The following is a 15,512-nucleotide window of genomic DNA, read 5'->3' as shown; positions in this document are numbered from 1 at the left end:
ATTTCACATTAACTGGCACTTTATTTAAAACCTAAACATTGTCAGTTTGGGAAGAAACTCACTGTGATATATAGCACTCCCCATTTAAATTCTAGGGTTTCTTCTTTTGATACTTGGCAACATTTTTTATCCAAGAAACAGAATAGATACATATAGATATTTAAAAACATGAACCATTAGAGAATAAAATAGGAAATCAAGAAAGATTTAAGTTTTGACGGCCCTTGCTTTTTGTTCTTTAAAGACTGTTGTTTAAAGACTGTAGCAGAATAAAAGGATCACTGGCTCCCAGTCTCCTAGAGATAACAAGTGATGAAAAAACAAACAAACCCATATCCCCAAACAAGGTCAGGTAACCTCAGTTCCCTGACCTGCCCCATGGTAAAAAACAGAAATACTTTTAGTAGCAGCTCAGAACTCATCTTTATCTCCTACCTGCCCCCTCAGTGGAAGTTTAAAGTCATGACTTTTTCAGACATCCATATTTCTGTATACAGAATATAAAATTGTATTAGATGACAACTGATTTTTTTTTAATTCAGGTAGAGAAAGAAGCATTAACTTTTAACTAAAACCTTCAATATTTTTTGATTGCTGTTCAACTTGCTACCATTTAGCAAAAAGCAAAATTTTCAATGTTTCCTCAAATCTTATTGCTTTACGACTGTAGCATACCCTCCATTAAAAAGATGAAGCAGATATATATACATATATATATATATACACACACACACACACACACACACTAGATATAGTAGGTGCAATAAAAATATACATAAATTTGAAAAAACTGAAATTTGTCTATTTTTCAAGGGAATTCTTACAGTTCATGAAGGTAGAAAATTTAACAAAATAATATTTGCATAACATACTAGAACTAAAATTTAAAGCTAAAGGCTAAAGCTTTAAATATATCATATATTTGTATATATGTAATCATAATATATGAAGATATATGAAGATTAGTAAGCAAAAAGGCCTTATATATCATTTTTACAGGGAAAATTAGTAGTAGAAAATAAGATTTATCTTTAAATATAGTATTTGTGCCTTTATTATTCTCTTGAATTAGTCTTTGCAAAAGTTCTTCACTTCTAAGTTTCCTGTGGTATATATTGTCACTCTAAAGCAAAATGTTTTCTTGTTATTTTGGTATCTTTGACTTAAGCTTTATTTTTAATAACCAATATTCTCTGATAGGCTTTTTCATTTCCTAAGCTCAAAAGGCTTAAATTCAGAATAACAGAATTGTTAAGAGGTCTTTTATATCTAAACTTTCTTTGGAGTGTCTTGGATGACTATAATGTTATTTTCTTACCTCATGAAAGGAGAGATACTAAAAATAATTAGGTATGTTTTGTATTCTTTGTAGTTCGATTAGCTAAAACACTCTATGAGCTGAAACTTTAAAATATCCCAGAGCTGTACTGTGGGATACAGATGTTCAACAGGCCTTGTCTTTCTTTACTAAACTATCTTACCTAACCTCTAACTTCAGACATTCCTATGTTAAACCATTCTTGTCGACGTGCTTTATGTGATGCTTACTCAAAATTAGGAACTACATAAGCTCATTGCCTTCTATAGTTTCATTGTCTGCTTCTTTTATAACTAAGTACTGTTCCAATTAAAATCTAACTGCCTTTCTTCCCCTTGCTGATAAAGAGTAATTTCAGTATTGTTCAACAGCTATTGCAAGCTCACATTGTAAAAGGTATTCAACATTCTTAGGTGTGTCATAGCAAAGTAATACCTAAAATTTAGTCTGTCATATTGACAAAAAACGCCAAGAGTACAAAATCTCTTTTCTCACAAATCAAAAACTTAGTGACCTATCCCTCCACTGAATGAGTTAGTGTCACTCAGGCATGTTTGACTCTTTGTGACCCCAAGGACTGTAGCCCACCAGGCTCCTCTGTCCATGAAATTCTCCAGGTAAGAATACTGGAGTGGGTTGCCATGCCCTTCTCCAGGGAATCTCAACCCAGGAATTGAACCTGGGTCTCCCACATTGCAGGCAGCCTACCGTCTGAGCCACCAGGGAAGCCCTTCCACTACCATATCTAATTTTCCTTCAAAATTTAATGACACTGCTTCTCATTTTTCATAATGAAAAAGTTGAGCATAGCCTCCCTCCCTCTTTTCACATCCCAGTATAATTCTTACTGATTCTAAGTTCTAAATATGTCTTGAATTTCTTTTCACCCTACTATGGCCTTCAGAATTCATTATATTTTCTGGATCACTGAAATAACCTGTTTCCTCCCTCAAATTCACAGCTGCCAGCATAACCTATTTGCAATAAACATGTGATCCTGTCTTTGGCATAATTTATAATCTTCAGTGACTTGAGTGTTCTCAAGGTGGTCTCAGTTACTTACCATGGCACAGAAGGTCCTACAATTGCTCTCGGGTGCAGTCGTACCAAATCATGTGCAATCTTCTGTTTATCTGCCATCCATCCTCCAGTCACCCAGCTTTCTTGGCCATGTATCCACTCCTCATCTTTCAGAATCCAGCTCCAGACTCTTCTGTCCCCCAGGAAACTTGCAAGCAAATTGTTTGTTATATCCCCATTCAATGTACTTTATTATTGCACATATTACACTGTGCTGCTGCTGCTGCTAAGTCGCTTCAGTCGTATCCGACTCTGTGCGACCCCAAATACGGCCTCCTACCAGGCTCCTCTGTCCCTGGGATTCTCCAGGCAGGAACACTGGAGTGGGTTGCCATGTCCTTCTCCAACGCATGAAAGTGAAGTCACTCAGTCGTGTCCGACTCTTAGCGACCCCATGGACTGCAGCCCACCAGGCTCCTCCGTCCATGGGATTTTCCAGGCAAGAGTACTGGAGTGGCAGTAATTTATCTGTTGTCCCAATTAGTCTATGAATTCCTTCTGAGATAAATTCCTACCTCTTTCACCACAGTACCAGGCATGGTGCCAATTATAGAAGCTACTTAACACCTATCAAACCAATGAATGTTGACTTCTACCTTTAAAAGTGACTCCTACTTTCCACCACCGCTGTCTTCTACATACATCTATCTTCTTACACACCCTTCTGCCTCCAGTTCACCGACCTTCCTGATAACACCTAAATTCTCTCTGAAGCACAATTCTGATCACGTCCTGCTTAACTTCAGAAACTTCCTATTGTTGTCAGCCCCTGCCTCATCTTCCCTCCTGCTCCAGCAGTTCATAGCAACCCATTGATTTTCCAAAGTCATAGGTGAGCTTCCAACCTAATTACAAAACTGAGCAGGACTAGGGGCAGGTGTTACCCAACCAGCCTCGACTCTTAACATTCAATCACCATCTAATGAAGCTCATTAGCATTCAGTTCAGTTCAGTTCAGTTCAGTTCAGTCGCTCAGTCGATCCAACTAGGATCTGATGGTATTGGTGATAGCTACAAGATTCCCACATTACTCAGTTACTGCCCTCCTGTTTTGCTTCTATGGAAAATTCCATTTCTCCATTCCATTTTACAGCAGTCGGGTACTGAGGGGCTGGGTGGGGACGGAGAAATGACTTTAAGGGGAACACTGTCTATAGAGATTTTAAAACAATAATGAAACAGACTAAAGGTCAGTCTGCTTTTTATCATCATCATAAGCAACCAACTCTGAAGAAAGTCAGTAGTAGAAAATACTCCTTCCCACCAAGACAGACCAGCCCACCACCACCACTCATTGACAAAGCACTACTATTCAGGCACCACCCCCTTCTGAAACCTTTAACCTGCCCCCAGACAGAATTAACCATCTCTTCCTAAATCCTTAATACACATCTGAATCTCCTACAAGATTGAAGGCATGTTAAGGGGACCTCATCTTTAACCTCCAGCATGAACACTTACCTTTCTAGCCACCTCCTCTTCAGTAGTTTGCCTCAGTTGTGGAATAAGGTCCTCAGTGAGTGAAATGCACCCACTCCCATCTAATCTATGTTGCGAGATGAAACCATCATGCCTTACACTCATTCCTTAGACTAGACTAACTGCATACAGTATATAATTTGAATATAAAGGCTGGCATTCACAGAACACCATAACCTGGACCTAATTTAATTCCTACTACTTAACCTTAGTCTCCTGATACCAAACTACTTATACTCAGTATATTTCTGCCTATTACATGAAAGTCTTTTTTGTATTACAGCACTTGTGTCTAACTTACCTATCTGCTAAACTCAGAAAGAAATTAAAAGGAAATTCAGTCCTGCTTCAGAGCCATATATGCAATAGACACTCAGTTCTACCATATAAAACTAGGAACAATTAAGACATAAAAGAGTAGAATAAATTTTTATTATGCAGCATTTTATTTTTTTAAAAAATTACCTTCATGGAATACATTTTCACAGTAGGAATTCCCAGTGGGAAAACAACAACTTATCACTTATAATTTTATATTTGTGGACAGATTATTTTAGGACAAGTAAAATAAACACATTTGAGGATTAAGTCTTGGTTTAGAATCTGTAACAATTTGAAACATCTATAAAGGGACCTCTTCCCTAAATAGAACTTCTCTACATTCAGAAACTCTCCAGGCTCTTCTTCCTAGGATTTAGAAATCAGTAATGTGAAATATCAGCATTTCTAACTTTTAAATTTCCCTAAGACATGTAACCATCAGTAACTGGTATCAAGTGAACAGAGGGGGAGGTTTACAAAAACTAAACACTGCCTAAGTTTCTGCAGTCTTTACTTGTGAATTAAGTCTTTCCCTTTCTCCATCATCCTAGGACAAATACAGACGTTTGACCAGATATCAAGAGTAATAAAGCTGAATTCCCTTTAAGAGCTTGATCAATTAAAAGGCAAAAAGCTCATATATAATGTTCAGTTATACTATGAGACTTGTGAAAAGCTGAGACACTCCATTAGCTCCCCAGAATATATAATTCAGTCTTATAATTTCTTAAGATACAACTTCTCTCAAATATTTCTTGAAAGATTAAATTCTAAAAACAATCAGGTGATTAGGAGAAGAGGTTTGTCTCACCAATGTTTTTCCTTCTTATTGTGAGTTGAAATGGCATGACAGAGCAGAGGCAAGGAGGTGTACAATCAATTCTCAAGGTATTAAGTCTAAAAGGTCAGAGCTTCCACAGCATAGCCACAGCTTTGCAGATGCCCACGTCATGATAGTTGAAGTAACAGAGCCCAGCAAAAGTGAAAGCTGAGAGCACCAAAAGGCCTGTCTTGGCAGCTTTCTGCACTGCATCTCCATGAACATAGTCAGTAACAACTTGTCCAATGCCCCTGAAGGAAAAAAAAAAAATCACAGTACAAATGAAAAGCCACAAGTAATGTCAGGTTAGAAGGCTATTCAGTTAATTTGGCTGCAAAAAATAATCAGTCAAGGTCAAAATGCAATTCATGGTAACAAGTGTGTGCTAAGTTGCTTCAGTCATATCCAACTCTTTGCAATCCTATAGACTGTAGCCCAGCAGGCTCCTCTGTCCATGGGATTCACCAGGCAAGAATACTGGAGTGGGTTGCCATTTCCTTTTCCAGGGGATCTTCCCAACCCAGGGATCAAACCCGAGTCTCTTAAGTCTCCTGCATTGGCAGGTGGGTACTTTACCACTAGCGCCACCTGGAAAGCCCATAGTAACAAGAATCATAACCAAGATGAAGGAAACAAATGTTTCCTAACAATATAATAAAAATACCTTCCTATTCTTTAGATTCAATTTCCCAGAGTCATTTATATGAGACAGTAACTAATTCCTACTCTATTTACAAAAACTTGTTTTTCTTTAAACCAAAGCAAGTGGCCTACAGAGTTTTTCATTAATTCAAAAAGAATTTATTAAGCAGATTATTATGCGCTAGAATCTGTTACAGATGTTGAGAATATACAAATAAGACAGTATGACTACCCTTATGGAACAAACATTCCAGTGAAGAGAAAGAAAAAGTACATAGGTGCTATGAAGGAATATTTTAGAAAGGATGGTTTGAATCCAAGGAACATTCCAAACAAAAGTAACAATGGCCTTGGAGTCTTTGAGGAACAGTAAAAAGGTTATGTGGCTGAGAACAGGGAAATCAGAAGGCAGGCGCAGATCACGTAGGGTCATGAAAGTCATAACAAGGAGTCTGAATTTTATGGGAAACCACAGATGTGCTTTACGTAGGAAGTGACCTAACTTTACTATTTTAAATTAAGTAAATTCACGTACCATAAAATTAAAATTAACAATTCTGTGGCTTTGGGGATACTCACAGAGTTGTGCAACACCATCACTGTTTAATTCCAGAACATTTTCATCAAAACAAACCCTGTATGCTTCAGCCCATTACCCAACCACTCATTTGTTTTCTGTCTCTACAAATTTGCTTATTTGGAAAATTTTATATAAATGAAACCATATAACATGTGGCCTTTTGTCTTGAGTTTTTTTCACTTAGCACAGTATTTTAACAGCTCAGACATGTTGTAGCATGGATAAGCACTTCAATCCTTTGTATGGCCAAATAACACTCCTTTGTAAACATATATTTATTTAGCTATTCATTAATTGAAACATCTGGACAACTTTGCCTTTGGGGCTAAAATAACACTGCTCTGGCTACAAGGTTTTGTGTGGATGGGGACACATGCTCTCACTTTCAGTAGGTACACACCTACAAGTGAAACTGCTGCATCAGACGGCAACTATCTGTTGTTAACTCATATTATAACTGTTGTAAAAACTTGTCAGACCTGCCAAACTATTTTCCAAAGTAGCTGCAATGTTTTACATTCCCAGCAGAGATATATGAGGATTCTAACTTCGTGACCCTTGTAACAGTCCATCTTTTTGATTACAGCCATCTGAGTAGGTGTATGGTGGCATCTCAATGTGGTTCTGATTTGCATTTCTCTAATAACAAACACATTTTTTCATGCACCTTTTGCCATTTCTGTATCTTCTTTAGATAAGTGTTAATTTTACCCTATAAAAAGGTCACTTTGGCTATATGTGGTGAATGGACCGTGCAGGCAAAAGGGCAACAAGAACAAAAATAGAGAACTAGTTAGGAAGCAACTGAAGTAGCTGAGGCAAGGCTGCTGGCTTAACTTGCCTTAAGCTATGGTAGTGATAGTAAGGACATCATGAAGTGACAATTCAGGCTATGTTTTGAGGAGAGAACTAAAAGAAAGAGCTGATGGACTGGTGGCGGGGTTAAGACAAAAAGTGGCATTTAGAATGACTCCTAGGATTTTTGGTTTGAGACAAGACTTAACTGAATTATTGAAGAAGAGAAGAAGCTTTTGAGGAGAAATTGAGAGATTTGAGGGGAAGAGTGATTTGGGGAAATATTACATTGGGGATGCCTACTAGATATCCAAGCGGACAACTGCAAATACTAAGTCTGCAGTTCAGGAAAAGAGGGCCATCTGAAAAAAAAAAAAAAAAGAGGTCTATCTGAACTCACCTGGGGGAAGTATGCAGTCAGAGAAATTTGAGAAAGCCAAGAATGAGCCTAGGGTTCAGACCTTCATTATTCAGAGGTCAGACAAGAGGAGGTGCTACTGAGGAGACAGAGAAGGTATACAGAGCTGGTGGGGTGGAGGAAAACAAGGTACGGATGGTATCTAGGAAGCCAAAGAAAAATTACTTAAGGAGAGATCACTCAATTAAGTTGAATACTGCCAAGTTCAAGTGGAGAACAAAGAATGGACAACTGGATTTGGAAAAATGAAGGTCTTTAGTGTTTTTGTTGAGAGTGACTTCAGTTAAATAGTTGGGATAAAAGCCCAATCAATGCAGGTTTAAAAAAACGGGATGCTAAAGAACTAGTACACAATTAGACAACTCTTTCAAGTCTTTTTTGTGTATGTGTAAAAAAGGAGAGAATTAATAAGGTAACTGGAGAAGTCAATTGCAATTTTTAACATGTATGACTTTAGGACTTCCCTGGTGGTCCACTAGTTAAGACTCCACACTTCCACTACAGGGCACACGGGCTTGATCCCTGGTTAGGGAATTAAGATAAAATTCCATATGCCACACAGCATGGTCAAAAAAAAAGCATGACTTTAGATTTCTCTTTTATTCTGATTTTTCATCAATTTAGATTCATTTTCTTTCAAGATACACACATTAGAGAAATCCTACTGTACTTGTGATCTAGTATTTCAAGAGCAACTGGGATCATTTACTGTGAAAGGTCTATCTGGTTGAAGGGTAATTCTAACCAATGCTTACTAAGTAAGAAAACTAGGTAAGCAAACAACCCCTTTAATAATATCAAGAAAATGATTCTGACAAATTATTTAACGTCCCTGGGATTTAGTTTCCACAGAGATTAAATAACAGGGTTGGCTAAGATACTCCCTCAAGTCCTTTCAGTTCTAACAATCCAAAAAACACCTCCCCACCCATGACAGCATACTGTCCTTGCCAAACCACATAAAATGGGCAACTCTCAAAAGCAATGCTAAGTTCAAAAGCCTCTCAGATATGAAAAGGAAGACATCTTATAGGCACATGGATACACAAATTTGGGCATATAAATAGTTTACTTATGTTTTATTGTTCTCTTCAGATCTTCAGTATTTTGAGCAACTTCTCCCTCATATGCAACTGTGAGATAAGCTCACAGAAAACAAAATGCACAGACAAGGTAATATTGGAAGGACTGCTGTACTTGCCAGTGACTGTGAAGAGTGAGGGTTGCGGCCAGAGAGTAGTCCATCGCAGAACAAGGATTCAAATAGGCAGCTGGAATTAGGCCCAGGAGCAAAACACTGACAACCCTCTCACCAGTCCAATGGAGAGATGCAGCCTTGGAACCAGCTATAGAAAGGAAGGACGAGATTCCTAAGAGTTTCGGGGAAATACACGTCTCAGTATTTGCCACAAACTAACCCAGACTAACAGAACGGCAAACAGTATGCATTTAACTCTGAGCATAAAGTGGGTAAGAGAAAGGAGATAAATGAGAAAGATGCAATCTCCCTTCTCTGCGGTCTTTTAGCATAGGGTTTCTCAAAGCCTACATATATTAATTAAAAGAGAGATCCACTCTGCTTAGAGGCAAGAAGATGGATGAAATATCGTTGCACAATTACCAACCTTGGACTTCATTATAATAGACAGATACCTTCCTTTAAAACATCAATCTTATTTTACACTTAATCTTTCTAAGTAATATTAAAAATCCTCCCAAAAGAAAATTAAGCCTGTCAATTAAAAGAGAAGCACAGTTCTAATGTCAACTTTTAGGATCATGGTCCTTCTGTTCTGTTACTTATAAATAGCCCAATAATGAGAAGAACATGACACTTTCTTTTAAACAAGTAAAAACAAAATGGGCTTTAAACATCTCTTTGAAAGCCTCTTTTTGTGGGGGGGGTTACATACCCCTTTGGGAATGTTTTAATAAGGATGGAGTTACTTCCTGGAAAAATGCACATAGACACATATGTTACAAACCATGTACACAACCTTGGGGACTTTCCTTCACCCCAAGTTAAAATCGCTCTGCTAAATCTAACTGAATAAAGTTCATCAACAAAAACTTTTCAAAGATAAAATAATTCTAAATAGCAGAAAAACTATACTTGCTTAATTATTCATAACTCAGAAGCGGCTTTCAAGTGACAGGCTTAAGAATCAAAAGTCTTTATCTCTATAAAATACTGATGTTTCTAGACTTTAAAAATGAAAACAGTTACCTCATGATTCACCTATGGATTTTCTAAGACTTAACAATACCAAATAGTATTCATCCAAGAAATAACATGATTTTAATAGCAACCTAAATAAAAATAAGCATATCATTATAGCTATAAACATGCAAGATTTTTTAAATTGTCTGCTATTCTAAATTATTCGGATCTGGCTCCTCTCCAATAAATAAAGGTAACTAAACTACATTGAACAGATTCCCCCTACAGAGCTATTTTCTTTTAAGAAACTTAAACATTTTAAAAAGACAGACCAGAAGGTTCTGTATAAGTGGAAATGGCATCATTCAACCATGCTAGCATTGTGTGCCCACAAGTGTAGACTAGGTCTTCACTCGACAGAGCTGGAGCCAAGAGTTCCCCTCAGAGAGAGCAAGTCCTGCCAAAGGCATGATAACCAGCCCAGACAAAGATGCACATACAGTGGTGGCTGGGTGACAGGTGAATATGCTGTGTTCCACACCATCCTTGAGCAGGTCGGTCCTGGAGAAATGCTGAGACAAGAGCTGGTCTGACCACTGGGGTTCGGAGGAACAGAGCTGAGGAAAGAGACATCAAGGGAATCATAAGCACCTTTCCTGTAACAGGACCTTCTAAATGACCATAGATAAGCTGCTGCTGCTGCTTAGCTGCTTCAGTCATGTCTGACTCCATGTGACGCTATGGACTGCAGCCCGCCAGACTCCTCTGTCCATGGGATTCTCATTGTCATGCCCTCCTCCAGGGGATCTTGCCAACCTAGGAGTCGAACCCGGGTCTCCTGCATTGCAGGCTGATTCTTTACCACTGAGCCACCCAGGAAGACCCACAGGTAAGCTACTTAACCCCAAATATCGAATAACCATCTAATCTGTAAAATGTGGATAGCATCTATTTCACTGGGTTGCTGTGAGACTAGACTAAGCAGCCATGGAAAGACTGATAAATCAATGAACACTTCTGCAAAAAGGGCTTCACTTTGACCAATTCTTAAAAATTAATTATGGCTCTTTTATCCTTTCACTCATCTACTCATCCAACAAACTTTTACTACATACAAAATTATGCTCTGTACAACAGCAAGAGAGATAAAGACAAAGTCTTTGTCTTCAAGTAATTCAGTCTAGTTTAGGAGATATCACCTTCTTTTTTAAGATCAATTTCTGTGCTTGCACGCTTGAACTCATCTCTTTCTGTCCTCTTATATATCTTGGTTAAAAAATAGACAGATCTAAGAACACCCAAGCCTATCAATACTGGCTATGAGACAATGGACAATTAAGTTAAATAGACTCTCCAAGCCTCAATGTCCTCATTTCTAAAATGAAAACATTGGTACTTACTTCATAATACTCTGCTGAAAATTAAATAATATATGTAAGATGTTCAGCCTAAGTCCCACAGTGCTATAAGCACTCAATAAAAGATAATTTCTCTCCTGTATCTTTAACCCCTTTGTTCCTACTGACCATTTTCCCTCAATTGATGTAATATACTTAACCCCTCTCTTCATCCTATGTCCTATAATGCCCATGCACTCTTCCCCTCCTTTCTCCTCTTTCTAAACATGCTTCTTTAAAGTGTTGTCTAAATCACCTTGACTTCCTTACTTCCCTAAAATTTTTCATGGCCTGCAACTCGTCCTTATCCACACCAAAGCTGCATTTATGAATCACCAATGTTCTCATGTGGCCACATCCAACGGTCTTCATCTTATTGAGCCTTTCTGCATGAGGCACTGGTGGCCGCTTCTCTCTTCTTTTCTGACAGAACTCTCTTCAGCCTCTCCCTTTGATTCTCTGATCATATCAGTCTCCTCCTGCCTCTGCTCTTAAATGCTCACCCAGGAATCCATCATCTGCCCTTTGCTCTCCTTGCTGCCTAGGCCCACCCCTAGACATTTTGTCCACTCAACTTCTAGAGCCTTTAGGTTGGTGACACTCAACTCTGTATCCCCAGGCTTGATCTCTCTCCAGAGTTTCAGAAGTTTGAGTACCTGCAAGCTCTCTCCCCTGAGGTACCCGACCTGGTCCTCAAACTCACATGGCAAAAACTAAAATCACCCTTCAACTCGTTTTCTCATTCAAACTTGCCTCTCATTTGCATGTTCCTCGTTTTATTTAATGATATCCCAGTCATTTGTCAACCTAAACCAAAAATCTGGAAATCACGTAAGACTTCCCTTCTAAATTCAGTCAAATACCAAATTATACTGATATAACTCCTTAGCATTTCTTAAGACTCTTAAGTACAACTTTCCAATTTCAGGACCTCACCATGCTTGCCTAGACTACTACAATAAGTGTCTCAATTCATCTCCTAACTTATGTCTTAGCTTGTCCCATCTACCATGATGGCCACCTATAATATCACACAATTACCAAGGTGGTCAATCTAACTGCAAATCTATGTCAAATCTTTCACCGGCTCCCCTTCACACAAAGAAAAATGCATACTCCACATCAAGACAAATTTTTCTGAGATTTGATTTCAGTTTACTTTTCCAGAACCATCTCATTCCTCACCTTGAGCTTCATGTTCTAATATCCGATTTGTTTTCTCTCACAAAAAGCAGTTTCTATGCCTTTCATCCTTGCTTCTGTTCATCCCACTAGCTCTAACTGTAATGCCCTTCTTCCTGTGGCCTTCCCTACCCTCAAGACTCAAATCAGGCACAGCTCCTTCAGCAAGCGAGACAGGATAATCCTTCCAAAACACAGAGCTAGCATAGTCTTCTAGATTGGCATACAACTTAGATACTGTGCTGTAGTTTTTGCTTTCTGTCATATTATGCTTATATGGTTTTCCTATAAAAATGGAAACTCTTTAAGGGTTGGAACTACGCTTTCTCACATTTTTAACCCAATCATACTACAGTACCTTGTAGAACAGAAACGCCCCCTCAATGAGTAGCGAACTGAACTCCAAGGAAAACGACTAATACGTAAATTGGGACTTAAACACTGACACTCTTTTCCGATTCAGGGTGGGAACATTCCAAAGAAAGGGAATGCGGAGAAAAAGAGAACTCGTGAACACAGCCGCTGCAGGACTATAACTTTCAGGCTACCCCATCACCACGTCAGCCCAGAGCAGGGGAAATATGCGCTCGGGTGGACATCTGGACCCGAAGATAACTCTGGTCATGCTGTGCCAAAGGAAAGGAGGGACCCCCCCCACCCCCTCTATTGAAAAGGTCTCACCACCCAGCAGACGAACCCTAGCCGCATCCCTTTCCCCGGCTGGAGGCTGTGCTAAGAACCTCCAGCTGCCCTCACCTCGCCCTTCTCTGGCGCCGCAGAGGACACTTAGCCTCCAGAGAGTCGCCATGTCGCTCTGGAAGGTTCAAGGTCAACCAGCAACCCGGAAGCAGTCATACGACAACATCCGCCCGCGACGAGGAAGAAAACATGGAAAAGGAAAACGCCGCGTGAACCGGAAGTTGGGATTGGCGCGGGCCCGCCGTACATGCGCAGATAACTCTTCGGAAGGTCGGTAACTGGACACAGAAGATGGCGGAGCTGGGTGAGGCGGATGAAGCCGAGTTGCAACGCCTGGTGGCGGCCGAACAGCAGAAAGCGCAGTTCACTGCACAGGTGCGGGGACAAGGACTAGTGTGAAGAGAAAGGAGGGTGAAATACAAGTCCCAGGCACTCGCGGAGCTCTGAACGCTGGCGGCGTGGGGCGGCCGCCCGCCGCTCCGTGCTTGCTGCGCGTAGTTCTGCTCACTAAAAAAACGAGTCACTTCTGCCGCTCGTTACCTGCAGTGCTCAGGTGCCCTGTGAGCCTAGCGTAGGGGAAAGAGAAGGTGTAAAGCGAAGCAAAAAGGTTCGGGCGACGCAAGTGCACGGACGCTTAGTTTGGTGGCGAGCTCTCTAGGCTGGCATTGGGAGGACCCAGCTTCTCATATGGCTCTGTCCCTTACGGGCCACGTGCCCCTAAACAAAATACCCATCCACCGTAGGTCTTGGTTTCACAGTCGCCTGCTGCCTCACAGGATGTCGAGGATCATATGCAATAATGTATTTGAAAACGATATAGTAGTAGAGCATTATTGGATAAAAGTGGGCTGAAGTAGTCAGACTATTAGGTTAGAACAAGAGCTTCGGAGCATAGTTCCAGCCCCGGCGTCGACCTTCACTAGCTGCATGATTTTGCACTTATTACTTACCGTGCCTCTTAAATGGAGGGGACAGTCATCCTTTAAGACCGCGAAAAGAATTGACTTACTACTTAATACCCAGCCTCCCGAAATAGCTAAGCCCTTGGTAAATGGTTATTCCCCGCTTTAGCGGGGAGTGGAGGTGGTGGGACGGGGAGGACTCGTGGAAGGTAAGTGGCAAGAACCCTGGTTGGAAATCTTCGGGTCCTGAACATTTTGAAAGCGCACACATTTTCTGTGCTTCTGTGTGCATTTTTCTGTAGATTGGGTCCATAACCTTCATTGATTCTCACATGTCCCTGACCCCCAAAAGGTCAACGACTTAAGAACTGCTAAAGAATAGGCTTAGAATGAGATGAGTGCAGTGGTTTGGGGGAATTAATTGGTACCATAGCTTTCCCAGCTTACACTGGTGTAAGTTATCAACCCTGCCTGCAGTTTTACAGTCTGATTAATAAGGAAGTGACACAGAAAATAATGGCGCTCTCAAGGAGGTGATAATAACCTGGAAAAACCATTAGGGAGGAGTATTGAGGGCCAAGTTAAGTATGCTATGTGTGGACCTACCTCATTGAAACACATTGACTGGGTGTTAAATAAGGGAGTGCCCCGAGTGGCTGACAAAGAAACTGATGCATTAGGCCAGCACTGGGGTGACTTGATCAGAAGTACCTATTTTTCAGTTACTAAGGAGAGAAATAGGGAGAGGATGAAAGTATTGTTGCAGGGCAGGAATGAGGAGTGGGACTGTATTGGTGACAAATTAGGAAGTGAGGAGTCGTCAAAGAATGGTTTTGTCAGGTAACAGAAAATAAGAAAAGAAAGTTAAAGTGAAGTCACTCAGTCCTGTTGGACTCTGCAACCCTGTGGACTGTAGCCCACCAGGCTCCTCCCTCCATGGGGTTCTCCAGGCAAGAATCCTGGACTGGGTTGCCATTTCCTTCTCCAGGGGATCTTCCCGACTCAGGGATCGAACCCAGGTCTCCTGCATTGCAGGCAAATGCTTTAACCTCTGAGCCACCAGGGAAGCCTGAAAATGAGAAAAATGGGAAGGAAATTCATAGATAAGGCCTGTCAGCCGACCCCAAGTAGTTACTATTTTTCTTTCCTCTTAGGTGCATCACTTCATGGAGCTATGTTGGGATAAATGTGTGGAGAAGCCAGGGAATCGCTTAGACTCTCGCACTGAAAATTGTCTCTCTAGCTGTGTGGACCGCTTCATTGACACTACTCTTGCTATCACCAGTCGGTTTGCCCAGATTGTACAGAAAGGAGGGCAGTAAGCCACCCCTGGAAGAATGACAGCAGCAGCCAAGGACTGATTAAGCAGACTGAAGGGCCAGCGGGGGAAGGCAGCCAGTCCTCTGTCGGATTAGCTTAAGGCAGCTACCAAGCCTATTGGTGCTAAAAAGGAACAGATCAGATGTTCAAAAAGTGAAATTTATTTATTGGGAATTCAGAAATTCCATCTTGTATCACAACAAATTATTCAATAAATGTGAATTCTCCAACTCTCTTTTTTAAATCCCATTTTAGGATTTAATATATAGGTCTCTGATTGATAGGAACATTAGAAATAAGTATGTTCCAAGGCAATTAGTAGTGCAAATGAGAGATCTTAGGTTTTGAAGAGCCATCCTAAGCCATACTTAAGGGGGTGGGAAGAACCATCAAAAGCC

The 15,512-nt window shown here is 40.3% G+C and overlaps 2 protein-coding genes across 3 annotated transcripts; one reads left to right on the top strand and one right to left on the bottom strand.

Annotated features, from left to right (window-relative positions):
- Window positions 1–4,300: 4,300 nt before the first annotated feature.
- Window positions 4,301–13,267, bottom strand: SDHD (succinate dehydrogenase complex subunit D). 2 transcript variants are annotated; one of them, XM_040257978.1, is made up of 4 exons: window positions 12,950–13,267; window positions 10,115–10,231; window positions 8,655–8,799; window positions 4,301–5,269 (listed from the first exon to the last, which is right to left on the bottom strand). In XM_040257978.1, exons 1-4 carry the CDS (start codon window positions 12,999–13,001, stop codon window positions 5,104–5,106), a joined length of 480 nt encoding a protein of 159 aa, XP_040113912.1. In that variant the 5' UTR covers window positions 13,002–13,267; the 3' UTR covers window positions 4,301–5,103. The 2 variants fall into 2 exon arrangements, with proteins under 2 accessions (XP_040113912.1, XP_040113914.1); XM_040257980.1 differs by lacking the exon at window positions 8,655–8,799 and having other exon boundaries at window positions 12,950–13,120.
- Window positions 13,085–15,349, top strand: TIMM8B (translocase of inner mitochondrial membrane 8 homolog B). Its single transcript, XM_040257983.1, has 2 exons — window positions 13,085–13,267; window positions 14,949–15,349. The coding sequence occupies exons 1-2, from the start codon at window positions 13,184–13,186 to the stop codon at window positions 15,114–15,116; spliced, it is 252 nt and encodes an 83-aa protein (XP_040113917.1). The 5' UTR covers window positions 13,085–13,183; the 3' UTR covers window positions 15,117–15,349.
- The last annotated feature ends 163 nt before the right edge of the window (window positions 15,350–15,512 follow it).

Source organism: Oryx dammah, unplaced genomic scaffold (genome assembly GCF_014754425.2).
Source record: "Oryx dammah isolate SB20612 unplaced genomic scaffold, SCBI_Odam_1.1 HiC_scaffold_17, whole genome shotgun sequence".
Classification (NCBI taxonomy): Eukaryota; Metazoa; Chordata; class Mammalia; order Artiodactyla; family Bovidae; genus Oryx; species Oryx dammah.
Note: the sequence above shows the minus strand (reverse complement) of the source record. Positions and strands in the feature narration are given on the sequence as shown.

Coding starts and splice junctions, on each gene's coding strand:
- SDHD (XM_040257978.1), bottom strand. CDS start 13,001: ATGGCGACTCTCTGGAGGCTAAGTGTCCTCTGCGGCGCCAGAGAAGGG. Junction 8,800..10,114: donor CCTGTCACCCAGCCACCACT/GTATGTGCATCT, acceptor TCCTTTCTATAG/CTGGTTCCAAGGCTGCATCT. Junction 5,270..8,654: donor CTCACTCTTCACAGTCACTG/GCAAGTACAGCA, acceptor TTTTTCCTTCAG/GGGCATTGGACAAGTTGTTA.
- TIMM8B (XM_040257983.1), top strand. CDS start 13,184: ATGGCGGAGCTGGGTGAGGCGGATGAAGCCGAGTTGCAACGCCTGGTG. Junction 13,268..14,948: donor AAGCGCAGTTCACTGCACAG/GTGCGGGGACAA, acceptor CTTTCCTCTTAG/GTGCATCACTTCATGGAGCT.